This window comes from Littorina saxatilis, linkage group LG3 (assembly GCF_037325665.1).
Source record: "Littorina saxatilis isolate snail1 linkage group LG3, US_GU_Lsax_2.0, whole genome shotgun sequence".
In the NCBI taxonomy this organism is placed as follows: Eukaryota; Metazoa; Mollusca; class Gastropoda; order Littorinimorpha; family Littorinidae; genus Littorina; species Littorina saxatilis.
The window spans coordinates 60,843,461-60,870,778 of record NC_090247.1 but is presented as its reverse complement, the minus strand read 5'-3'; the positions used below and the strand labels follow the sequence as shown (position 1 = coordinate 60,870,778).

Genomic DNA, 27,318 nt, shown 5'->3' with positions numbered 1-27,318 from the left:
TGTACTGATTTTCTATAAGTCTAGCCAGTTCAGGATGGTTTACAACATCAAACTCTAAAGAAATTCCAGACACCTTATACTTTGCTTCCGGGTCTTGTGAAAGCATAACACGATCATAACTATTGAAAGTCAGGTCGTATGACAGCCTGTCACGCAATGCTCCTTGATAGAAGGGAGGATGTGAATTTATGAGTTCAAAGTCAAGTGGAATACAAAATTTGTTTCCAAAAGCAACATTGACAGCGTTATCTTTTTTGTTGTCAGCTTTATCTCCTGCTCCTATTCTAACTTTTATCCCATTGTCTGACTGAATCCCTTGAAACACTCTGTTTTTCTTTTCATTGTCAGTCAACCAATTATCTGCGTAAACTAAAAATACATCTGCATTATTCAATGACATCACTTCCCGCCCTTCCAGTTTGACAGTAATCTTCCTCACAATTGCTCTTCCTACATTATAAGCCAAAGTCCTATTTGCATCTGAGCCAGATTCTAATTCTAATTTGAATGATAGTCTTACAGTGCCTGGTACAATAACATCGTTCTTACCTAGATTAGGAAACCTAACAGTAAGTATTTCATTCTGATCAATAGTAGAAGGATTATTTGTGACTATAACTGTTTGCCTTATTCCTTTTACCCCGAGAGGTTCTTTCAGCCTTCTGTAAGGATCAAGAACAGAACCGAACGATTGTGCCATCTTTTTTTATTTTCAAAATAAAAAATAAGTTACAAATGGCAGAAGGTGGATTTGAAGATTTATTTGAGCCAGCGGACGACATGAGCGAAGCAATCCCTTTGGTTCCCTACCATCATTCACTGCATTATGAGGTGGCACGACATGAACTTCTGGAAGGTAAAGTTAGAGATTTCTACAAAAGTTTAGGAGAAGAACCTGATGTTTTAGATCCAAACCAGTTCAAAATGGAAGCAAATCATTTATATACAACTAGCGATAAAGGAGAAAAAGTCCAACTTACATATAAATCTAATCCTGCTAAGTTTCTATCAAAAGTTTCACTAAAACAAAAACTTACTGCTAATCGACTTAGGCAATTAGATATTGTGCCTAGCACACGGTCATCACCTTCCCATGTTGTTTCCTTACTTCAACAAGCAGAACTAGGACTACCAACTGCTACTCAAATAGAATCTGTTCCATTGCAAGATCTTAATAAACTTGCAGATGAGGCTGATCAACTTATACAAGAGATAGAGACTTCTTTTTCTGAGGAAACTTCACTGAAGACTCCACATGAACTATTACCTATGAGAGAAATAGAAGCCCTTAATCAATCACTACAAACCATCAGAGGTGAAATAGCAAATAATCTGTCAAAACTAGGTCAGCTGGATGAAGATATAAACAAAGAGAAACAAAAACTTGCTGATGCTGATGATTTGAACCTAGAACAAGAAGTAAAAAACAGAATTTCTAAGCGTTTAAAAGATTTGCAGGAGGAGAAAGCCATAAGGTTAGAAGTTCTAAGTAACAATAGAGAACAACTGAGAACACAGGTCAGCAGAATAAAAAATACAATTCAAAGAATCCTTTACGAAGACACAACTCTTGCTGAAAGAATTAGAACGCTTTTCAGAGAGCAGGGAATCACAATAGCTAGTATACTAACTGCGTTAGGATTTGCAATAAGCACATTAGTGTTAACACTCACAGGTGGCACTGTCACACCTCCACCTCCACCTTCACCTTCATCTCCATCTGATCCGGGATGGGTAAAGAAACAACTCAAACACATTGCAGAACTATTAAAGAAACTAGCAGCAAAAGCTTTGGATGCACTTCCAGGAATCATTGGTTCAATTGTTAGCTGGCTGTTATCTTTTGCAGGTAAAGTTGTTGGTTTCATGGCTGAACATCTCTGGACTCTAATAGTTTTAATTGCAGGTGTTCTGCTAACGAGAATAAAGCAAAAGTAAGCCTACACCCACTCCACCAATTACTAGAGCAGTCTTCTGCGATTCATGATCATCACTAATACTAACAGCTTGATCATCCCTAGTGACAGAATGATCTTCACCTGCAGCCCGATCTTCACTTGTCACGCTTTGTTTCTGTTCATTGTGATATGGCTGTAGCATCGTTCTGATTTCTGAATTCAGTTCTTCACCCTTTCCAAGCGGCTGGGTGTCACTAGCAATAATGATTTCATTGTTATAATTTGTTATTGTTCCAATCTGCAGCTGGAGATCAGAAGGTAACATGTAAAGGCCGTTACCAACAGCAAAGTCAACTTTTGATCTTGCATAACGGAGAGAGTCTTGATACCTTTTGATGCTGGAAGGCAGATCAACTGCAGAGTTTATGACATCTTCTAAATTTGATAACAACTGTTTCTGTGCACCAAACCCTGTGCTTGTTCTCATTATGTTTGATCGTGTCTGTGCCTGCGAGCCTAGCAAGCACCACGCATATGTTCGGATAGATTCATTGATCCTTTCAACACCTGATCCAGTGAAACCTTTGCCGGTGTCTAATATAAAAGTAGTCCATGCATTGTGGTGCTCTTGTTCTATTGATCCTAACTGTACCTGCACATTTGAAGAAAAAGATGTATGACCTGGCCAGTAATCAAAATTATACCTCCTGTGGACACCCCATAAATATAGTGTTCCCATGCCATGGTTTTTGTCTTGCTTTTGCCTAAAGTCGGTCTTAAAATCTATATTGAATTCATTGCAGAGACGCTCATACACTTTCATGTTTATCCTATTGTTGAATGGGTTCCAGCTCTTTTCATGCGGCATTGGTGCCTGAAGTTCAGACAAGATTCTCCTGCACTGATAGTAAACGTGAAATGTGTACACACACTTTGTCAGTAAGTTTGAATTATTCATGTGGTCTGCATAGGACACTCCACATCCTGTGGTTGCACAGAATATTGCAAAGTTTAACTGATTCTGATAGAACTGAATTGGGTGAGAGTTCCACATCTTTGGAACACTATCATTTTTGATTGGGGGATTTAGGTAAGAATGGAATGGGTCAGGCACTTTAACGCGAATGGATTCTGTTTCTGTTACAGCAAAGTCCAACTCATGGAAAGAAATAGTCTTTGGATTGTAATATGGTCCAGTTTTGTATTTAACGTCTTTGTTGAATTTATACTGAATCATTTTTGTTGTTGAATAAAAAATGTTTATCACACTAACAAATGTGAAGACTGGTGTGCCAGTTAAACTTGCAAACCCTATCAACAATCAAAATGGAGGAATGAAAGTTGCACTGCATGAAATTATGTACAAGGTTACTTGGTATAATATCAGTAAAAAAAAGAATAACAACTGGGTAAGAATTAATGGTAAAACACATTCTGTAGAAGATGGTTACTATGACTTCTGCACTTTAGAGAAAGAATTGTTTGCTCCAGTAGGTATTACAGCGAGTTTAAATCATGCAAGTCTCATTGCTACTCTTACTTTGCCCAAAACTAGAGAAGTAAACGTTTACTTTCCAACCAAACTCCTTGATATGCTTGGAATTACAAAAATATACAAGGGAACACGTCCCATTGACATGGATGTTAACAGTGTACTGTTTGTTCACATGAGAGAGCTTAACACATCCTATAATCTGTTTAATGATCAGCGTTCTGATCTGCTTAGGATTCTTCCACCGAGTGATGCCTCTTTTTGTAAAATGCACGTGCCAACATTTAAGACACTTCAGTTCAAGGACTTGGAGGAAGGGTGTCATGAATTCCTACACATTGATCTGAAAAATCAAAGTGGACAACCAGTTGATTGTTTGTTTAACATTACATTGGAAATAGTTCCATAAAATATTGAGTATTAAAATGTCGAGTGGACCTACAATAATTTATCCTGTTGCATGTTCAACTATAGAGTTGAAAGATTTAGCAGACGCTATCGACTTTGAGAGCAATGCTGAAGTTGGTGCAGTGTATGCATTCGAGTTTACAGACACCGGTCATTACAAGAGAAAGGAAATCGACGATGAAAAGAAACCAAGATTTCTCAAACTAGGTCAAATCCGTGATGTTAATGTACCTGATCCAATTGTCGATGACATATACTACATGTGGAAACATCAGAATAAAAAATGGGTACTTAGTCCTGTTATGAAAAAGATTGACTGGGAAATGAAGTTTGAATTTGTGAGTCCATACACTCTTGTTGGAAAAGACGACACATTCCGTAAGTCAATCAATGCTAAACCACTAATTGTTAGCCTTGTTCCTGCGTTTAACAGCAGGGGAGAAGTTGCAGTTAAACCTTTCCATAAGAACAACTATCTCATTCACAGAAAACAAAGTGTTGAAAAGGACGCTGACACCATTGTCGATTTTATACCCAAGCTTCCAATAGGGCAGAATGCAACTATGATATTTGATATAGTTGTCAGGAAAAGGGAAGAAACCACAAACACTGTTCTAATGAGAGGAATAAATCTCAACTGGAGACCATTAAATGTTGAAGAAGTCAGAGTATTTATTGCTGTTCAAAAGGATTCTAACACAATAAAAAAACAGACGTCAAACCAAAATGTTGTTGTTAACGCAGATATAAATAATTTAACAGAAATAAGAAGTATTAATCTTACTTATCTTGATTTGATTGCTTTCTACTATACAGATAAGGTGTTAAGCAATGAACAGCTTCAAAGCTTAGCAGAAACACTGGCCAGTGAGAATTAAGATAAATATTTTATATTTTGCATTAAAAAGATGACTAGCAGTGTGAAGCTTTATCCTAATATTGATGAAAGTGCAGCAGAAAGTCAACAATTCAGACTGGCACACATTAGTAATATACAAAAACAACTAGAAGATGAATTAGAAAAATATTCTCGCGCTAGACGTAAGTACTCAACAACTTACAACAGCCTTTCTAATGCCAGCACTGGTTCTACTATCCTTGCATCAGCTGCAGGTGTAACGGGAACAATTCTGTTAGCTACCGGAGTAGGGACTCCAGTTTCTCTAATCCTAGGTGGTGTCGCAGCAGCAGTTGGTGGTTTATCATTTATAGCATCAGCTATAATGAAAAAAATTGTGAAAAAGCTTGAAAAACACGAATCCATTTCCACTCTTGCATCATCAAAATTGTCTAGCCTAAAACTGTCTATCAGTAAAGCACTTGAAGATTCAAAAGTTTCTGACGAAGAATTCAAACAGATACAAACAGACTTTGATGACTACAAAAGTAAGAAAGCAAGTATTCAAACAAAAACACGAGCTGAATATAACAAGCCACTCGATATAGAAGATCTGAAAAAGCAGTTTTTAAAAAAGGGGATTCAAATAGGACGGGAAGAAAAAGTAAAAATAGAATCACTTGTAAAGAGTTAACTATTCGTTTAGACAGTCACATTGCATGTATCAGATATAATTCTAACAGTGAAAGAACATATGAAGTAAAGTTTGTAAATGAGAGAGCGTATTGAGCTTAAGAATGTTGTATCAGAGAAAGGGAGAATGTACGTTCTGGGTTACTGATTCCGACAGACCCGGCATTGGTTCAAAACAACCTTACTTTACTGTATTTTTTTTGTATGGATTTATGCAGTATTTTTCTGATTTTGTCGCATGTTTCATTTTAGTAAAAGTTTAGTCCAGAAGCCTATTTTGCGTTAATATTTAGGGTCTGTCGGAATCGGTGAGCCAGAACGTACATTCCCCCTTTCTCTCATCCCCCTGATTTCTGAAAGGCCATGTAAGCGTTGGTTCTTAAATGCGAGAGGCCGCTACCTCGTAATAGAGAGAAAGAGCGGAGAGAGAGCTAGTTGGCGGTCCAGGATAAATGGTCTATGGTCAACGCTCCGATGGTTTAAGACGGTAAAGCGTGAAGCGTATCCTCAGTTACCTATTGTGTAGGGAGTTAGTCCCGTCTCCCCCATTATTTCTGGTGTACGTTAAATAAAAGTCACGTTATCGCAACCTCTGTCTTGGCGTCTCATTTATGCTTCCTGGCCTATTTTTTCCCCTCCACTCCACCCTATCACATGTCTATAATTAAGCGTTTCATAAGGCCAAAAAAAAAAAATTGTCTGTTTAGGGTAACCCGACCGACCCTATCGATTTGGCGCCGACCCAAAAACTTTTTTTTGATTTCAAAAAAAAAAAAAAAAAAAAAGAGGTAAAAATGCTAAAAAGAGACATTTGGCGTTTCTTTCTCTCCCTTTCTCTCTGTTTTATTTATACGTTAGTTTTGAAACATGTATTCATCAAATATAAGAAGTGAATGTTCAGCCAACATAGCATTTACACAAAAAAAAAAACAAAAAAAAAAAAAAAACTTTACCTACCTACCGACCCTACTTTTTTTGGTCATGTTACCCTAAACAGACAATTTTTTTTTTTGGGCCTAAACTCAACCTTTCTCGGTTTTTGATTCTTACTCTCCTTACAGGTAAGGATGAAGGGAGTACCTTTAACTTGATAAACAAAATGCATGCTATTCTACAGTTTGCTTCCACTTTGATTGTTATTTTTGGTGAATCAGCTTCATTTGTCACAGAAATCTGCGCTTGAGTATCTTTCTAGCCCCCCACCCCCCCCCCCCCCCCCTTCCCCAGTATTTAATCCATACAAGTAAGTCCTGCCTTGGGGGACGACTGTTCTGTAGCTTCATCCTCAGACTCTCAATCAAGTAAAAGTCTACATCCTTTCACCATCACAAATAATGGGATTGAAAAAGACAGACTGTACTGTTATGAAGTACAAAGGGACAAGCATTTAAAGTAATTGTGTCCCTTGAGCATCTGTGGCTGAGCCCACGAATCAATGAACTGTGAAATAACGGAGGTTTGGGGAAGAGGATGGAGGCAGATATTTTCTCTATTAAAAAAAAAAAAATGTTGTTATTGTATTCAGTGGTTTTGTTTCTTCAGCTGCGGTTTAATTGACGGCGAATAATAATTTAATAATGTTCGCCACCACGTTTCTGTTTTGGACCTCATCTTTGCCCTTTTCTTTTTACATTCAGTCAAGTTTTGACTAAATGTTTTAACATAGAGGGGGGAATCGAGACGAGGGTCGCGGTGTATGTGTGTGTGTGTGTGTCTGTGTGTGTGTGTAGAGCGAATCAGACCAAACTACTGGACCGATCTTTATGAAATTTGACATGAGAGTTCCTGGGAATGATATCCCCGGACTTTGTTTTTCCTTTTTTCGATAAATGTCTTTGATGACGTCATATCCGGCTTTTTGTAAAAGTTGAGGCGTCACTGTCACACCCTCATTTTTCAATCAAATTGATTGAAATTTTGGCAAAGCAATCTTCGACGAAGGCCGGGGTTTGGTATTGCATTTCAGCTTGGTGGCTTAAAAACTAATGAGTGAGTTTGGTCATTAAAAATCGGAAACTTGTAATTAAAATTATTTTTTTATTAAACGATCCAAAAACAATTTCATCTTATTCTTCGTCATTTGCTGATTCCAAAAACATATAAATATGTTATATTTGGATTAAAAACAAGGTCTGAAAATTAAAAATATAAAAATTATGATCAAAATTAAATTTCCGAAAAACAATTCCGTCTTATTCCTTGTCGGTTCCTGATTCAAAAAACATATAGATATGATATGTTTGGATTAAAAACACGCTCAGAAAGTTAAAACGAAGAGAGGTACAGAAAAGCGTGCTATGCAGCACAGCGAAACCACTACGGCGCTGAACTGCAGGCTCGTCAGTTTCACTCCGTTTTGCACAAGCGGCAGACTACGGTCATTGTGAAAAAATGCAGTGCGTTCAGTTTCATTCTGTGAGTTCGACTGAGCTTGACTAAATGTTGTATTTTCGCCTTACGCGACTTGTTTTTTTCTCTCTTCGATTATTCTCCTTCTCAACCCCCTAAAACTATTCAGCACACTTCTTCTCATCCTCGCAACATTGATCCTGACGAACAGGCGTTTTTGTGTGTGGTTTTCTTTCCAATTCTACCCCGCCCACTCGTTCGTCCAGCTAACTTTTCCCCTGCGACTAACTTTCTTCCACTTTGTGTCAATCGCATTTTCGGCCGACAGACACCCCTTCACTTGCATTGACTTGTTTGTTCCATTTAGCTGTTCAACTACTTCGTTTTTCTCCGTATCCTACGTCCCCCAAAACGACCTTTCACTCCAAAGGTCGAAGAGGAGGAGTTACTCTGACAACTACCAAGACAAGTGAGTGAGAATTGGCTGGAAAGTTTTTTTGCGTTCGACAAAATAACCCAACACAATCGATGGGTACTAGGTAAGGGGATAGGCAAGCCGAAATACAGACGTTCCGAAGAAGCTTGTAAAAAGACAGACAGACAGACGGACAGACAGATTGATAGACAGACAGATTGATAGACAGACAGATTGATAGACAGATTGATAGACAGACAGATTGATAGACAGACAGACAGACAGACAGACAGGGACAGACTCTCGCACCACCACCGCCCTACACTCACGCACGCACACACACACACACACACAAACACACACACACGCACACGCACGCACGCGCGCACACACGTGTATCAATCCGAGCATTAACTAGCGAGGACAGTTCATGATTAGGTATTAAGTACTCATTTTTGAAAATAAACTTTGTCTTGTCTTACGGCCTCCCCCCCTCTCTCTCTCTCTCTCTCTCTCTCTCTCTCTCTCTCTCTCTCTCTCTCTCTCTCTCTCTCTCTCCATCTCCATAATACCAATAACCTTGTCCAGTGACTTCTATCAGCAGCTCAGCAGCATCTTCACGATCGTCACGTTCAAAATTATACCCATCCTCTCTGTCTTTCTCCCCCCCTGTCTCACCTGAAGATCCTCCAGGCTTTCGATGTAGCCGGGCATGTTGAAGACGTGGTTGTTGAGCGTGAAGTAGCGATCCCTCATCCAGGCGTAGCCACAGCAGAACTCTTCCACTCTCTGCGAGAACCTCGGGTAAACGAGACGCCCGTGTCGGTTCTCCAGCGACAGCAGCCGAGCATCGATCAGGTGACGTAGCCTCTCGGTGTTCAGCCCTTTCTGGAGAACGATCACGCACTGAGCCACCGGACTGAGCCTCCCCCCGCCCCCGTCCGCCCCCTTGCTGATCCACAAGCGTTCCGGGGCGGTGAGGTGGGTGTGGCAGCACCCTATACAGCACCGGCCCCACAAAGGCCCGCAGCAGCAGCACAGGCTGAAGAACCACTTGCAGAAAAGGCAGACTGGCACGAGAACCAGGACTAGCACCAACACGGGCAGGAACAGGAGGAGAGAGATCACCAGCACGAAAGCAGTGCCCATACCCGACGCGCACGACCGGGCTCTGTTCCTCCCTCGCCCCGCAGGCTTCAGGCGCTTGATCGGCGCAGAGGGGAAGCTGACTGTCAGTTTTCGCTTCGGCCCATCCCCTCGCTCGGTGGGCGGGGCCACTTCCTGAGCGGCGGGGAGGTCCGAGTAGTCTGGAAGGTCTACGCACACTTCGGACTGAACGTCGGACGACGTGGAAGAACGACTGGGAATCTTGCTGAGGGAGTAGAAGGAAGACTGCTGGTTCAGCTCCGGGACGAGCTGCACGTTGAAAGCACTGGCTTTGTTGTTGTGAGGTCGGGGTGTTCGGGATGGGGGCTGGGATGTCCTGGGCAGCGTCTGGGAAGAGGTTCTGGCCTGCGGTTGTGAGGTGACTACCGGGTTGGATAAGGTTAGAGGTTGCACCACCGTTGAGTGTGAAGTCCTTCGATGCACTCCCGCGATCATCGTGTCCTGTTGCACGTTGTTGACGTGCTCACTAAGGGCACCGCTGACGTCACTAGTCGGTGACGTATGCTTGCGAGGGTCAGTGACGTCATTAGTTTGTTTACTCTTTTTGCCTTCTCGCTTTGTTTCTCCTTTAGAATCTTTCTTCCCCTCCCCCTTTCCCTCTACCTTCACTTCTTCCTTCCCGTCACCCTTCACCTCCCCAAACTCACTGGAATCGTGCACAGTTCTGCCTCTGGGGATCTTTTTCTTGGTTCGAGGGGGAGTTTTGGCGCTGGAGTTCTGAGGCTGTGCGTAGGCCGAGCTGTCTTTGACGTCCTTGCTCACAACATCGGTGGACAAGGATTTCTTTAACCGGACAGGGCTTCGACTGCTTTTCGGCGTGTCCTGAGAGTCTGTAGAAGCTTGTCTCTTTGCACGCGAATTGCTACTGTTACTCTTGTTGTTGTTGTTACCGTTGGCAGTGGTTTTGCTCTTGCCTTCGCCCCCTCCCCCTCCTCCCCCTCCTCCCCCATCCCCAGAGGAGGGCGCGGGCTGTGACTTAGACGGTTTGCTACGCTCTGTGGACGGCTGGGAGCTCTTGGACGTTCTTTTGCCACCAGAGTCCTCGGAACCACCTCTTGGAGGACCCGGACGTCTAGACTCGCCTTTCTCACGACGAGAGCTCGTCTTGGCAGAAGGCTCCTTACCGTCCTGAGAATGACCACCTCCCCCTCCTCCGCCTCCTCCTCCGCCTCCCCCTCCTCGGCTTTGGTGAGATCCCCCGGAGGGTTGAGGACCCGCTTTGGGGGCCTTGGAGGCCGACACAACATCCTTGAGGCTGATCATAGCAAAGGCCGAAGCCGGGGTCACCTTCTGGTTGCTGACCTCACTGTTGGACTTGTTCTGCGGAGGTCTGCTGCTCCGCGAAGCGTTGGCTTTGCTGGAGGTGGTAGGGGTGCCCGTCTCTGACGACTTAGCCCCACCTCCCCCTCCCCCTCCGGTTCTGCTGCTGCCCCCCGAAGAGGCGCCACCAGCGTGTCCGGGTCGTCTACTGTTGCTGGTCCTGCTGGCGCTGTCATGGCCGCTGCTGTCCATGGGGCGCCCGCTTCCATCCCCTCACTGCATCATCCCCGACCTGCTCGACAAAGAACAGAGGATAGTTATGGAGGCGTACTGGTACCAGCAGTGATCATTTTGAAAAATTGTTCTCTACAAAAAAACACGGCTTTCATCCCCTTACTGCATGATCCCCGACCTGCTGGACAAAGAATAGAAAATAGTTATGGAGGCGCACTGGTACCCAGTAACTATTGGGAAAATACTCTTCTTCAAAATACACGGCTTCATCCCCAACCTGCCGGACAAAGAATAGAAAATAGTTATGGAGGCACATTGGTGACAACAGTTATAATTTTGAAAAATACTACTCTTCAAGAAACACAGCTTCCATCCCCCCACTGCATCGTCCCTGACCTGTTTGACAAAGAACAGAATATAGTTATGAAGGCGTTCTGGTACCAGATGTGATTATTGTGAGAAAAAAAATACGCTATAAGATATACGGCTTCCATTCCATCAATGATCAAAGTGAGCGATGGAGTCTTGCTGGTGCCAACAATGACAATTTCACAGATCACGGCTTTCTTTTTTTCACTGCATCATCTACGACCTGCTGGGCAAGAAGAGAAGATAGTTATGGAGACTTATTTGTGACACCAGTGATAATTTTGAGAAAAATAATTCAACTCGATCCATACTCCCCCACTGTTGACGACTGTGATCGTTTTGAAACAAATACTACTTCGTCCACCCTAATTGCATCATCCCCGAACTGGTGTAGAAAGCAGAAAAGATAGTTATGGAGGCGCACTGTGCCAAAAGTGATTATAGCTTCAAAACATCTACTTCTATAGTCTCGTCCTGATCTTCCCTTTACTGACTGCAGTAAAGAACCAGGAGTCACTTACAGCACTGGATGCAAAGGTTATCCCCCCCCCACACACACACACATTTCCACCGAACCCCCTATTCCTACTCCAATCTTCGACTCCCAAATCCCCACCCACATCTCCATCCCACCCAGTGATGGAAATTCACGACCACAAAATTGTATACACAAGACCATTCCTCTTCTTATTCCTCTTCTTCTTCTTCTTCTTCTTCTTCTTTTTCTTCTTCTTCTTCTTCTTTTTCTGCGTTCATTGGTTTAATAAACTCCCACGTTCACCCGTGGTGGTTGTTTTTTGCACGAGTAGATTTTTACGCGTACGACCGTTTTTACCCCACCATTTAGGCAGCCATACGTCCCTTTCGAGGGAACACAAGACCATTAATATCTGTGAAAGATGGATGCGACTTACAAACCTAGGAACCTGACAACACGCCGCATAAACGCTCAGAGTTCAGCACAGAGTCAACACAAAGCACAAATAAACAAACGAATCAGCACAAACACAACATTCTACAAGAATAGTGTCTCGTTGTGTGGCATTATTGATCGAAACGCAAGCTCGGGCACAGAAGTTCCATAAAGATATAGGGAAACAGAGAAAAAGCTGTAGAGACAGAAAGAGACAACCAGCAGGCAGATTGTCTTTTCGGAGAGAAAGGTTGTTTTGTTTTGGAGGCAGAGAGAGACAGGGAGAGAGAGATGATTATGATGCTGATGATGATGGAACTTTATTTTCCAAGGATAGAAGTTTAAGGCTACGCCTCAGAGAGAGAGAGAGAGAGAGAGAGAGAGAGAGAGAGAGAGAGAGAGACAGAGAGAGAGACAGAGAGAGAGACAGAGAGGGAGGGAGGGAGAGAGAGAGAGGATGATTATAATGATGATGCTTTGGATTTCCAATTTGGTTTGAGACTACGTGACAGGGCAGCACTCTACGCTTACTGTCATAATATATCCTGGCATCAACCAGGCCCGAGAACTGCCGCACCTGCGGTGTTGGTCAGGTATACAGAACCTGAGCACCCTCAGACACTCGGCTGTGTGATCCCAGCCTTTCCATAGGAACCATAGCACTTCCACTCTGGGTAGGAGCCGAGCGAAGCCCGAAAAACCCACATGACCTTGATGGGATTCGAACCCACGACCTCCCGGCGGTGAGAGAGAGAGAGAGAGAGAGAGAGAGAGAGAGAGAGAGAGAGAGAGAGAGAGAGAGAGAGACAGAGACAGAGACAGAGACAGAGACACACAGAGTGAGAGAGACAAAGAGAAAGAGAGAGAGAGAGAGAGACATGATGATGATGATGATGATGATGATGATGATGATGATGATGTTGATGATGACATTTTCTTTTTGATGATGATGACATACGCACTAACACAGACACAGACAGACACAGACCCCCCCACACACACACACTCACACACACAAAGACAGACAGGCAGACAGATACAGAGAAACGCGACCGTGCCAGTAGATTCCCTGCCAACCTTGAACTACGCACTGCTGTGGACTGGAACTTGTCTACACGACTGACGAGGCAGGCACTCCGCTGGCATCAGCTTTTGCTTGCCTAATTGTCTTTAAATCAATAATTGCATGGGGCTCAGGGGGGAACCTCCTTAACCCCATCCCTCCTCCCCTCCCTACCTTCCCTTTCACCTACTCCCCCGAGTTGCTGTTGCACAGCATCCCACCCCGTTACAAGAAATCTTCAGAGCAGCAATTTTGGTTCAAGTTTGTGTTGCATTGAAGAGAGGGTTTGGGTTCGGGACTATTGTTAGTCTCTCTCTCTCTCTCTCTCTCTCTCTCTCTCTCTCTCTCTCTCTCTCTCTCTCTCTCTCTCTCTCTCTCTCTCTCTCTCTCTCTCTCTCTCTCTCTCTCTCTCTCACTTCAGTGTTTACATTTAGTCAAGTTTTTGTTCCTCTCTCTCTCTCTCTCTCTCTCTCTCTCTCTCTCTCTCTCTCTCTCTCTCTCTCTCTCTCTCTCTCTCTCTCTCTCTCTAAGGCGTAGCCTTAAACTTCTATCCTTGGAAAATAAAGTTCCATCATCATCAGCATCATAATCATCTCTCTCTCCCTGTCTCTCTCTGCCTCCAAAACAAAACAACCTTTCTCTCCGAAAAGACAATCTGCCTGCTGGCTTTCCTTGTCTCTTTCTGTCTCTACAGCTTTTTCTCTGTTTCCCTATATTTTTATGGAACTTTAGCCAGTCTTCACAGACGAGCAGTTAAGCTTATAATGCTAAAAAATCACACTCCTTCAGAATCTAATTATAAAAATTTGCAAGTATTACCATTTCAAAAAAGATTAATGTATAATAAAGGTGTTATGATGCATAAAGTGATGTCAGGATATGCACCAGAGACATTACGTGATAATTTTATTTTGAACTATAACAGACTAAAAATCATAACACCGACTCCACGTATTGACCTTTTCAAATCAAGCCTTCTTTATTCAGGTGCGGTCCTATGGAACTTATTGCCTATTTTTCTAAAGCATAAAACAAACACAGACAGCTTCAACAAAAATTATATGTCGCACATAATGCAACTAAACATGTGCTGAATGGTTCATCAATTCATTTAAAATGTATGTGCATGTTAAACAAAATTATAATAATATGCAGATCTAAATTAAGTTATGTTAAAAATTGACACTTGGAAATTGTACTTAAAATGCAGCATGACAATTTATTTTTTAAATTTGTATCTGTATATACAGTTATAATGTATTAAGTTTGATGTGATAGTTCTTTGATTATATTGTTTTCTGTTCTTGTTGACCCTATATTAGGGCGAGGGCTGGATGTAAAAAAGCAATATTCTTGCTTATCTATTACCCTCGATAATAAAGATTTTGTCTTGTCTTGTCTTGTCTCTCTCTCTCTCTCTCTCTCTCTCCGTCTCTCTCCGTCTCTCTCTCCGTCTTTCTCTTTCTCTCTCTCTCTCTCTCTCTCTCTCTCTCTCTCTCTCTCTCTCTCTCTCTCTCTCTCTCTCTCTCTTTGTCGGTCGGCCGGTCTGTCGGCCTGTCTGTCTGTCTGTCCGTCCGTCTATAAGTTTGAAAAAAATGCTACCCTATACTCCCCCATTGGTGACTACAGCGATATTATTGAAAAATACACTTCTCCCTCTCTCTGTCTCTCTTTCGTCTCCTGCGTGCGCATCCGCACGTTTGTCTTGTCCCCATTTCTTGCGATGTTCCTTATATTTACCCTTTCACCAAATAAGACAAGGAGAGGGAGAAAGTCTTGCAGTAAAAGTCTACATCCATACACACAAATACAATGACAAAACTACACATGACCTTGGTGCACTTCCACCTTTACAACAACATGTAGGATAATATCTTTTGTTTTTGTGTTTTTTTGGTGTGTGTGTGTGTGTGTGTGTGTGTGTGTGTGTGTGTGTGTGTGTGTGTGTGTGTGTGTATGTGTGCGTGTGTGTGTGTGTGTGCGTGTATTCCCCGAACACTGCCACTGGCGATTTTGATAAAAGAAGTATATCAGAGTTTACTTTATGTGTTCTTTTGATTTTTTTAATGAAAATTCATCCTTACACTTCGCCATCTCTTAGAAATGGAGAAAAAAAAGGGGGGGGGGGGGGGTAGTTTTACTCTACTGATAGCGAAGAGGACTGAAAAAAGAAAACGTAAAAACATAAAGAAAGAAAGAAAGTACGAAAGAAAGAAAGAAAATACGAAAGAAACAAACAAACAAAGAAATCCACGACGGAAAGTTCCAGTTCTTTTGGTACAGACAAAGAGAAGAACTGAAAACACAGCGATGTTTTCTTCACCGTAGCTACCAGACACTGCCTGCGGGAGACCCCCCCCCCCCCCCCCCTCTTTTTTTTTCTTTTTTTTTTTTAAATAGGAAGACAAAAGAAGTAAAAAATAAAGACAAAAAAGACAAAAAGGACATTTAAAAAAATCTAACAGAAACGCACTACCATAACCATGTACCGAAAAGCCTTCGCACTGAACACGTTAAAGTGGGCTTCCGATTTCAAGCCTAGATGCTCAAATTTGTCTGCTGGGAATACAGGCTGTAAAATTCTGTCTCCGATCTCAACATTACTCTCGAGCTAATGTTCCACTTTTGAGTTTTTTGCTGTCTGAGGGTTGTTCGTTTGTTAGGCTGGAGCTGTGCTGTCGAATTCCTCTCTTGTTGGGAGAGAGGAACCCAGTCTACAGAAAAATGTAAATTTACGTGGTTTTTATTCTTTAGCAAGACCGTCTCAAGGCAGAGAGGCAGACAGAAAACTCAAAGAATGCTTGAATGCACACAAGTTTGACCCCCCCCCCCCCCCCCCCGCCCGCATCTCTCTTTCTCTTTTCGTAACACGTTCGCATAAACATACACCGAGAGAGAGAGAGAGAGAGAGAGAGAGAGAGAGAGAGAGAGAGAGAGAGAGAGAGAGAGAGTGTGAGAGAGAGAGTAATAAAGTAATAAACTGAATTGAATGTGTGTGTGTGTGTGTGTGTGTGCGTGTGTGTGTGTGTCGGTGTGTGTGTGTGTGTGTCGGTGTGTGTGTGTTATGGGGCATAAGATAGAGTCAAGTAATGACTGAATGTTAAAAAATTTGAAGAAGGGACAGCCCCGTTGCTCCCAATACTACAGACGACAAAAACAAAACCAAAAAAAAACAACAACAAAAAACACCATACAAACAAACACACAATCAGACAAAACAATACACACGCAAAACTCATACAGTAAAAGAAGCAAGCAACCGCCCAACGCAAGATACCAATGATCACCCTCGCCTTGACCTCATTAAACACAGCTCAGTCGAGGTCAAATGTCAAGATCAAAATGATTCCGATATCCCCCGATCACCGAGAGAAGGCAGAAGAGAGGTGAGATGAGAAACAGATAGAAAACACCCGTCTGGACAGCATCCCACGCTGTATAAACATTTATAGGTCACACATAATTACCTGCAGCACGTGCTACAAGTATGTTGAATCTGTCGTGATTACATCAAGAGTGACTGTTGTCTGCAAGACTGCAAGAGTTGCCTGTAACAAGAATTTCTTTGCCTGCAAGATTGCTGAACTTTTTCTGTTCTAGCTGTAACAAGATGTGTTTGCTGTTGTAGCTGTAACCAGATTTTTTTGCCTACAAGATTGCTGTACTGTTTCTGATCTAGCTGTAACAAGATTGTTTTTGCCTACACGATTGCTGTACTGTTACTGTTCTAGCTGTAACAAGATTTTGTTTGCCTGCAAGACTGTTGTACTTTTTCTGTTCTAGCTGTAACAAGATTTTGTTTTGCCTACAAGATTGCTGTACTTTTTCTGTCCTACCGGTAGCACGAATGCCTTAACATTGTTGTGGTCGGTTCTATTAATGTTAGAGTTAACCGCAGGACAACAGTGCTTATGCTGTTTTGTTGTTGTTGTTGATGTTGTTATTGTAGATGGTGGTAGTGGTGATTGAAGTGGTGTTATACAAAATCTGTTTTGTAAAAGGAATGTGCTCTTTCGTGTTCGTTTTAAGAGATGCGAGGAAGACAGCTGACTGGTTTGTGCCCTGTTGTAAGCGCTGCGCACCTTCAGGGTCACTATATCGTTTTGACGGGCGCAGTGGCGTGGTTGTAAGACATCGGCCTCCTAATCGGGAGGTCGTGAGTTCGAATCCCGGTCGCTGCCGCCTGGTGGGTTAAGAGTGGAGATTTTTCCGATCTCCCAGGTCAACTTATGTGCAGACCTGATAGTGACTTAACCCCCTTCGTGTATACACGCAAGCACAAGACCAAGTGCGCATGGAAAAGATCCTGTAATCCATGTCAGAGTTTGGTGGGTTATAGAAACACGAAAATACCCAGCATGCCTCCCCCGAAATTGGCGTATGCTGCCTGAATGGCGGGGTAAAAACGGTCATACACGTACAAATCCACTCGCGCTAAAAACATGAGTGAACGTGGGAGTCTAAGCCCATGAACGAAGAAGAAGTATATCGTTTTAAGCGCTGCCTCCAAGATCACCAAACCGTTATTAGCCTTCATCCAGATCAACTGGCCTTGCAAGACTATTCTTCCGTTTCTGTGGTATTTCAAGATAAATCCTGACGTCGGCTGTACTATTTATGTCCAGTTTCGAGGCTTGCGTGCAAGATGACAGTTCCGTATCTGTCCTGTTTCTATAGAGCTGCCTTCAAGATGATAAAACATCGTTTCTGTTCTATTTCTAGAGCTGCCTTGAAGATTATTATAACATTTGTGTCCTATGTCAAGAGCTGTCTCCGAGATAATAAAACACCGTTTCTGTTCTTGTATTAGCGGTGCCCTGAAGATTGTTCTACACACTTTCTTTCCTATTAGCTAGAGCTGCCTTCAAATATTATTGTATACCGTTTCTTTCCTTTTTTTAGAGCTGCCTTGAATATTATTATATACCGTTTTTGTCCTATTTCTAGAGCTGCCTTGAAGATTATTGTTTATCCTACATACGAAAGAGAGACACTCGTGATATAATAATCGTTCAAATCACACGTGTGTATATCATGTAAATGAAGTCATGTCAAGCAAGTCTGGCAGGGACCTGTTTTTCCACTGCTTATGATGCCAAAGTCACCCAGACAAACGTCATTAAAGAAAACAAAATTGCGCTCGCTAATTACCTTCGATGAAATTTTAGAACTAACACGTCACGCCACACTTTCAGAGTGACATTTCTTTGCTTTGACGAAAAGATTGCACTATGCTTTAGATCGAGGTTAGCTGCCTCGACTGCAGGACATTGTCAGTAAAATACACGTAAGTAAGATAAACAGAATACTCGCTCGCAGTTCAATATTTAAAAAAACAACTCGTGTAAATCCGGTACGACACCGCAAGCCATGTAGTATTCTCTATATACCGTTTCTGTCCTATGTCTAGATCTGCCTTCAAGATTATTATAATCATACCGTTTCTGATCTATTTCAAGATAGACTTGCCTAGTAGGACGGTTGTATCTTTTTTAGCCTGGTTCAAAACTAGTTTTCATAACTTTCAAATCGGCTGTACAGTTTCTGTCCCGTTTTAATATTTGCTTGGAAGATAACCGAATGCACCGTTTCTGTTCTTGTACTAGAGTTGCCTCGAAGGGGGTCCTATTTCAAATATGTACTATCAGCAGTAAACTCAGTCCATGCATAAAAAGCATCAACAGTGACGGAATCGTTACGACTGTATAGTTTATGTCAAATTTAAGGTTAGGGTCCGGTTGACCGTATCTCGTTTGACCGTACTATTGATGTAGCCGCCGTCCAGTTAACCGTGACGGTAACCGAAGCGTTGTATCGGTTGACCGTATTGGGAAGTCTCGCATGCACAAATGAAAAACAACCAAACATGAGCAAATACGGTCAAACGGCACTTCGAGTTCGTTCCACTGAAAGAATACGGTCAAACGAGATACGGTCAAACGAGATACGGTCAAACGAGATACGGTCAAACGAGATACGGTCAACCGGGAGTACATCAAATTTAAGACTTGACGGCAAGACTTATTTTCCGTTTCCCTTCTGCTCCACATAAGTTATATCAGCAGTAATTAAAAGTCCGTCTCGTGCATAATAAAAGTGTCATAAGTAGCAGAATCGTTCAGCAAAATTTTGAACGGCATGAGAATTCACAGAGTTCGTGTCCTCTTATTTCCTTTCTTTTGCAAGTTATTTACACAAAATGAAGGTCGCCAAGTAGGCTGAAAGTAAACAAGCAAAAGTATAAATACAAAAGAACAGAAAAAAGAAATTCGATCAGCCTTCAGCCTTAACTCATTGACTCCCAGGTACAGATATATATCCAGGTATGGCTCTATCTGACCAGGTACGGATACATCCGCTCAGACTGTTAGCTTCAGTCGCTTCCTGTAACGTCCATCTAACGCCTGCATTCCAGCGTGTTGCTACACAGTTACTACACAGTTACTACAATTCTGAGTGACCTGCTGCAGCACAGCTGGTCTCGGCTAAAAAAAACTTGGAAGGGTAGAAAGTGTTAAGGAAGAACAAAGTCAAAAAACACTACAACATTAAAAGAGAGAAAGAAAAACACGAGAAAAACAAACAAACACACGAAACTACCGCACAACCACTACTAGCTGCAGGGTTCAACTGCTTTTACACATAATGAACATCGTAGGTTTGTTTTTTTGTTCCTCCAACGTTATCTCATTTCCAATGAAAAGCCCTGACCGGCGCGGGTTCAGGGACCTTGTTGTGAATGTACCTTGTTTCACACAAAACACTGACGATTCTTCTGCTCCAAATCAGTGGTTTTACCGTGAGGGCGTATAACCACGCTTATCATCAAACACTGTTGTGAGGGTCAATTCGTAAATCTGCGTAGTTTGCAAAAAAACCAAACTCGTTCACATTGCGCAATGTGAGATAGTCGTACGATTACGAGACATAATGGTTCTATCGTCTACTTAATATGAGGGTCAATTCGTACATCTGCGCAGTTTGCAGATAACCTTAAATGCATTGCGCAATGTTAGATAGTCGCATAATTACGATACTTATTTGTTATATCATCTAACGACTAAGAGGGGCAATTCGTAAATTTGCGCAGTTTGCAGATAACCTAAATTGCACTGTTCAAAAATCGTGTGAGTGCGATAGATAATGAATATTTCATCATCTATTTATTCGCGAAAACGAAATTGATTCTTGAAGAGATATTACGTGTAACATTGGAGCTGATAACATTTGTCGTTTTAAAAGCAAAGTGCAGGGGTTCATGTGATGTACGTGCTCAGTTTCGGAGAGAAACAAATCGTAAGAGTACATACAGTATCTATTTAAACTTGTACCAGTATTATTTATGTAAGGAAATGCAGGCAATATCGCTATTGACAAGTAGGTGCAGCATGATTACTCAAATCAGTAAAAAAAAAAAAAAAAAAAATATTTGTTTTTTAAAAAAAATTAAAAAAAAGAATCAAAAGTCATACTGTCAACAAACAAATCAAAGAAAAGAAAAGCGGATGCACAGTAGGAATGTCTATGCTTTATGCAATGGTTTGTATGCGCTGTGTTTTAGAGCGACAGTGACTGTAATATATAACTCACTATTTAATTTTGTATGTTATAGGTTATTTTTTTCATTAATGTACGATTATGCTTTTTGATCGGTGTTTTTATATTTAGTCAAGTTTTGACTAAATATTTTAACATCGAGGGGGAATCGAAACGAGGGTGTGGTGTATGTGTGTGTGTCTGTGCGTGTGTGTGTGTGTGTGTGTGTAGAGCGATTCAGACTAAACTACTGGACCGATCTTTATGAAATTTGACATGAGAGTTCCTGGGTATGAAATCCCCGAACGTTTTTTTCATTTTTTTGATAAATGTCTTTGATGACGTCATATCCGGCTTTTCGTGAAAGTTGAGGCGGCACTGTCACGCCCTCATTTTTCAACCAAATTGGTTCAAATTTTGGTCAAGTATTCTTCGACGAAGCCCGGGGTTCGGTATTGCATTTCAGCTTGGTGGCTTAAAAATTAATTAATGACTTTGGTCATTAAAAATCTGAAAATTGTAAAAAAAAAATAAAAATTTATAAAACGATCCAAATGTACGTTTATCTTATTCTCCATCATTTGCTGATTCCAAAAACATATAAATATGTTATATTCGGATTAAAAACAAGCTCTGAAAATTAAATATATAAAAATTATTATCAAAATTAAATTGTCCAAATCAATTTAAAAACACTTTCATCTTATTCCTTGTCGGTTCCTGATTCCAAAAACATATAGATATGATATGTTTGGATTAAAAACACGCTCAGAAAGTTAAAACAAACAGAGGTACAGAAAAGCGTGCTATCCTTCTTAGCGCAACTACTACCCCGCTCTTCTTGTCAATTTCACTGCATTTGGCATGCCATGAGCGGTGGACTGACGATGCTACGAGTATACGGTCTTGCTGAAAAATGGCATTGCGTTCAGTTTCATTCTGTGAGTTCGACAGCTACTTGACTAAATATTGTATTTTCGCCTTACGCGACTTGTTGTGTATGTTCCATAGTAATTCAATGTTGTTCCAAAAGAAACAAATCAATGTTATGCACAATTGCCCAAAACGAACATCAAAGTTTTGTTGATCTTCTATATATATATACGACTTGTGTCTGTCTGTCTGTCTGTGTGTGTGTGTGTGTGTGTGTGTGTGTGTGTGTGTGTGTGTGTGTGTGTGTGTGTGTGTGTGTGTGTGTGTGTGTCCGCGATGCACGGCCAAAGTTATCGGTGGATCTTTTTCAAATTTGGAGTCCGTATTCAGCTACACCCCGGGCACAACCTCATCGATGAGATATTTCTGTGCGCGCTGAACCGATTTTTTTTTCGGGATCCACTACCAGTAACTCTTCCTTATCTTCTTCAGTGTTTTCAGCCGCGATTATCTCCCTTCCTCCGTGTGGCGTCAATCCATATTCCCGTTACTACGTTACTATTTTTAGAAGGTCACTGCACGTTACTATTTTTAGAAGGTCTCCAGTGTTTTGCGCGTTTATCTTCTTTCCTTCGTGCCCGCAGAGCCGGGACCCAGGCGCAGCCTGGTATTCGGCTCTACTTCTTCCCGGCGAAGCCGGTACCCGGCGAAGCGGGTAATCATCTAGTATCTAATATCTTCGTTCAACAAAGAGACGCCTGGAACTGTGGTTGGTTGTGACAAAACATTCCACTTTTTTTCGTAACGATCTCCTTCATGAAAGAGTCATAGACTCGTTCAAATCTATCGCCAAAAGTGATCCCACCTGCTTCAAATCTAACATCTCGGAACAGTGACATTTCGCGCCCCATACCTGCCTCTTCCCCTTAGCACGACAGACAAGAGAACAGACGGTAGAGAGATAAGCACAATAGCTGGTTTTGTATATAGGTCACACTGACAGTAAGCGAGAAGCACGTGCCTGCGCAGTGCAAACGCATCTGTTACAACACAGGGCTCATCTGTGTGCGGTTGCGGCGGCTAAATGCCACATACATACACTCTGCTGCAAATACCTGGGTCTCCTCTTTTATGCTCCTGACTCGGCTCTTATCCCTGAATTTTTTTTCTCCACAGCTAACGGACGTGGTTTTGTTGTTGACTGGCGTCTGTACTCCGTCCGTTGTCCAATGTTTGTCGCCTTACTTGTCGAATCAGCTTCTGGTTCGTCTTTTATCCCGGAGTTTTCTTCGCTGCAGCTATTGGTGTGTTTAACTGGCGTCCACATTCCGTCCGTTCTCTGTTTGACTGTCGTGTACTTGTCGAATCTGCTTCTGATTCGGCTCTTATCCCGGAGTTTTCTTCGCCACATGTAACGGTGTGTTTTTGTCTGGCATCTGTACTCCGTCCGTATTCTGTTTGGCAGTCGTTAACTTGTCGAATCTGCTTCTGATTCGGCTCTTATCCCGGAGTTTTCTTCGCCACATGTAACGGTGTGTTTTTGTCTGGCGTCTGTACTCCGTCCGTATTCTGTTTGGCAGTCGTTAACTTGTCGAATCTGCTTTTGAATCGGTCCTTATCCCGGAATTTTCTTCCCCCAAAACGGTGGGTTTTTGACTGGCGTCCATACTCCGTCCGTATTCTGCGTAGCTGTCGTTTACTTGTCGAATCTGCTTGTGACTCGGCTCTTATCTCGGATTATTCTTTGCCACGACTAACGGTTTGTTTTTGACTAGCGTCCAGTACTCCGTCCGTATTCTGCTTGGCTGAAGTTAACCTGTCGAATCTGCTTCTGACTCGGCTCTTATATCCGATTTTCTTCGCCACAGCTAACTTTGACTGGCGTCCATATTCGTCCGTATTCGGTTTGGTTTTCACGGTGTTCTTGTCGAATCTGCTTCTGACTCGGCTCTTATCTCGGATTATTCTTTGCCACGACTAACGGTTTGTTTTTGACTAGCGTCCAGTACTCCGTCCGTATTCTGCTTGGCTGAAGTTAACCTGTCGAATCTGCTTCTGACTCGGCTCTTGTACCCGAGTTTTCTTCGCCACAACTAACGACGGTGTGTTTTTGACTGGCGTCGGGTCTCCGTCCGTTCTCCGTTTGTCTGTCGTTTACTTTTCGAATCTGCTATTTCCTTTCTGACATATTCTGAACCGTGCACACTTATGTAATCGTATCAAACGTGTGTGGGTGCGTTTTATCACGGGGAGAAACACGCCGAAGACTGGTATGAAACTTAATTCTTACGTAGTTTGCCGTGTCTGAGCTTAAATGACAACCGACATTGCAGGGTTGATCTTGAAGGTGAAAATGAGCACGAGACAGAGCGACCCTCAAATAAGACCAGAGTTGTTGGAAGTGCCATGTCAGCCGGTGTCTATATCAAATAAGACCAGAGTTGTTGGAAGTGCCATGTCAGCCGGTGTCTATATCAAATAAGACCAGAGTTGTTGGAAGTGCCATGTCAGCCGGTGTCTATATCAAAGGACATGTCAACAATAAAGGTATAAACAGAAGTCGATTTACTTCGGGGGGGGGGGGGGGGGGGGTGGGGGGGGGGGGGGGGGGGGGGGGTGTAAATACGGGAAATGACCATTTAATGCGACTTATGTAGACAGTCAAAAGACTGGGGAGTTTAACGCCACTCGAAGTTACACCTCCATTTCCCCTCTTCTTTTTACCTTCCGCCTAGTCTTCTTCTGATCTGGAAGCGGGGAGAGAGGCAAATATAAACGAAGAAGGAAGATCAAAGGGAAAAATCTTGCTTGCATTTTTTTTTATGTCTATCTGTTTAGGCGGCACTCGAACCGACACTCAAACACGTGATGCACCGTGAAGCCGTTGACCATACAGCGACACAACACCAGCCACTTTATTGCCAAAACAAATAAAACATGTTTGTTGTTAAAACTGAGGGCTAGACTTCTATCTCCGAGCTCCAAAACTCTCTCTGTTCCTCTTTCTGACTTTGTCTAGCCCCCCCCCCCACCCACCCACGCAACTGGTACATCGAATCCAAAAACAAAGAGACTGCCAACGTTCCAAAATTCAGAATGAAAAAAAAAAAAAAGGTTTGTAGTTGGAACGTTGGTTAATGACAAATCAATACGTTACAATCACAAATATATCGACCCAACGTTTTTTTAAGTGAACAGACAAACAATCAGTGTCAACAACTTAGCTTGATGGTAATTTCAGCCGCTCGCCAGGAAGGCACCAGCGAATGAAGGATTATATGACGAAATTAATCGAAGTTATCGGCAACAAATACAAAGCCCGGGCAACGCTTATAGTCAGACACACGGACGGACGGATGGATGGACAGACGTACTCTGTCTACCCCCCCCCCCCCCCACCCTCAATCCCCCGACCTGTGCAACTGGTGCATCGAAGTTCTTGGCAACAATACCAGAAATGGAACAAGGGACTGCAGGTGAGAGGAACTGACAAGATAAGAATACAAATGTACTCAGCAGAAAACAACAACACGAACAAATGCATTCTGATCAGTCATCGCTCAACGGCTATCGCCAGTTATCTCTCTGGCCGGACGCTACAGTCCTACGCGAATCTATCAAAACACGAATACAGAGTTATCTCCCATATATATCTCCCTCTCTCTTGGTATATGTCTGTCTGTCTGTCTAGTTCTGTCTGTCTGTCTGCCTGTCTGTCTGTCTCTCTCACCTCTCTCTGTCTGTAAACAATTTAAATATGTATAAAAAAAATCTGTCTGTCTCAGTGTCTCTCTATGTGTGTATGTCTGTCTGTCTGTCTGTCTGTCTGTCTGTCTTTCTCTCCCCCCCCCCATCTCTCTCTCTCTCCCCTCCCCCTCTTCCTCTCAAATCCAATACTGATCAAAGACCCTGCACAACAGCCCCGTCTCAGTCAGACAGCGAGATGGCAAAGGGAGCCATCTCATCCATAAAACATATATCACTAAAGAGGGATAGACAGTGGTCAGTGCTCTCTCATTACCATCAAATGGCCAGACACATCCTTCTCTCTGATCTTTCATGGCCCTGATCAGACACACGTACAGCTATAAAACCAATGAAGGTGCATTGACGGAGAAGAAAAAGTAAAACGATAAATATGCAACCGATCAGCTGGAAAAAATACGCGTTTTGGCGTTTTATGCAGCGTTATTTATCACACAAAAGCATGTATGTGTTCGTTTGAAAAGTACAGGGCTAGCTACGACTTGCAACTTGGTGCATTCTACCAGAACAACAACGCCTCGATACATTACGACTTACAGCGATTACTTTGCCGCTGAAATTCGTGTACACACGTTCATACACGTATGGCAGGCAGACGGACCACACGCACAGACAGCCAGACAGGCCGGAAGGCTAAATCACACACACACACACACACACACACACACACACACACACACTTACACACACCCACACCCACACACACACACACCCACACACACACCCACCCACACACACACACACCCACACACACACACTGTGTGTGTGGGTGTGTGGGGGATTACATACGAGACCGTCCCAGATTGCTATACGTAGTAAGCATATTGACGAAATCAGCCATTCGCCGCATTGTAACATCCATTCCAAATCCTCCCTACCCATCACTGTCCAAACACCATCCAGCTGTTAGTATCTGTACAGACCCCCCCCCCCCCCTCCCCTTTCAGACTCCTAGTGTAAGATTCCCCTTTTAAGACCGTGCTTTTCAGATGTTTTATTCATAGCGTCTGTAAATGACCCCCCACCCCCACCCCACCCCCCCTCCCACCCCACACCACCCTCTTATTTCAAGACTCCCTCCGTTTTTGGGCCAGGTTTTCTCATATGTTTGGCGGCCATTAATGCGAGTTGCATTGTATTTATCTACGTTCATCTCAATCTCGTCAGTAATCAACGACCCTTTTTACGGGAATGCAAGCCGTAGAAGCGGAAGGAGTCCATCGAACTCCCCTGACTACAAATTAGACCCATCAACCGAGTTCTAGACTCTCGGCCTCTCTGGAACTTCCGCGGATTAATCTGGTCATCCTGCAAGGAACGTCAGTAGGCCCTATCTGGGTCTGGTAGCTTTTTGTAGACAAAGCACACGCAGTAAATATATGTAGGTTCCATAAATGCAATCAGTAGATATCCCCCTCCCCCACGACCCGTTAACAAGGCAAGGCAAAGGATTTTTATTCATGAAACACCATGGGGGTACATGGAAAAAAAAAATGCAAACGGCACACTGCTTTCCGTGAATATTTGTTCAGCTCACCATCATATCTGGCAAGCATTTATATGGGACAAGTCCACCCCTCCTCTTAATCACATACACAAAATTTACACACTGATTCCTTGCTGTGGTGAATAAAAAGTTTCATCCATGGACATGTCTTAATTGGTCCCACCATCTTGGTGCTTGGTGTCTGGGGTTTGCGTTTTAATCTGTGTCTTCTGTTTGATTATGGCTTTCATTTTTGCCCAAGGATTTGTGTGTGTGGATAGACTAAAATCAGTTTTAAAGACTAGTTTTCTACGAAATCGATCTTTTACATCATTTCAGACATGTAATGTGTCGTTCACTTTGGTTTCTCGTACTTTTATTCCTTGTCTTTCTCGTACGTTCTTTTTTTCTTTTCTTCCGTATCCGTATCATTATAATCTGTACCGTGTTGTCCTGACAACTACAATTATGGCGTCCTGTCCTAAATTTGTCTCCGCTGGCCACTACCATTAGCTCAGGATGTTTATGTCCAAAATGTCTAGACCTCATAAAGTACCGG

General features: G+C 42.6%; 2 protein-coding genes across 2 annotated transcripts in view; one reads left to right on the top strand and one right to left on the bottom strand.

Moving 5' to 3' along the window:
• LOC138960959 (uncharacterized) overlaps positions 1-10,772 on the bottom strand; it is a 55,615-nt gene extending 44,843 nt beyond the window's left edge. Inside the window, exon 1 of the mRNA XM_070332586.1 lies at positions 8,772-10,772. Coding sequence (XP_070188687.1) covers positions 8,772-10,772 — 2,001 coding nt within the window. The remainder of the gene's footprint in view (positions 1-8,771) is intronic.
• A 14,193-nt stretch (positions 10,773-24,965) lies between these two features.
• LOC138960955 (trichohyalin-like) overlaps positions 24,966-27,318 on the top strand; it is a 10,978-nt gene continuing 8,625 nt past the window's right edge. The window contains exon 1 of the mRNA XM_070332583.1: positions 24,966-24,984. Within this exon, the coding sequence (XP_070188684.1) occupies positions 24,966-24,984 (19 nt within the window). The remainder of the gene's footprint in view (positions 24,985-27,318) is intronic.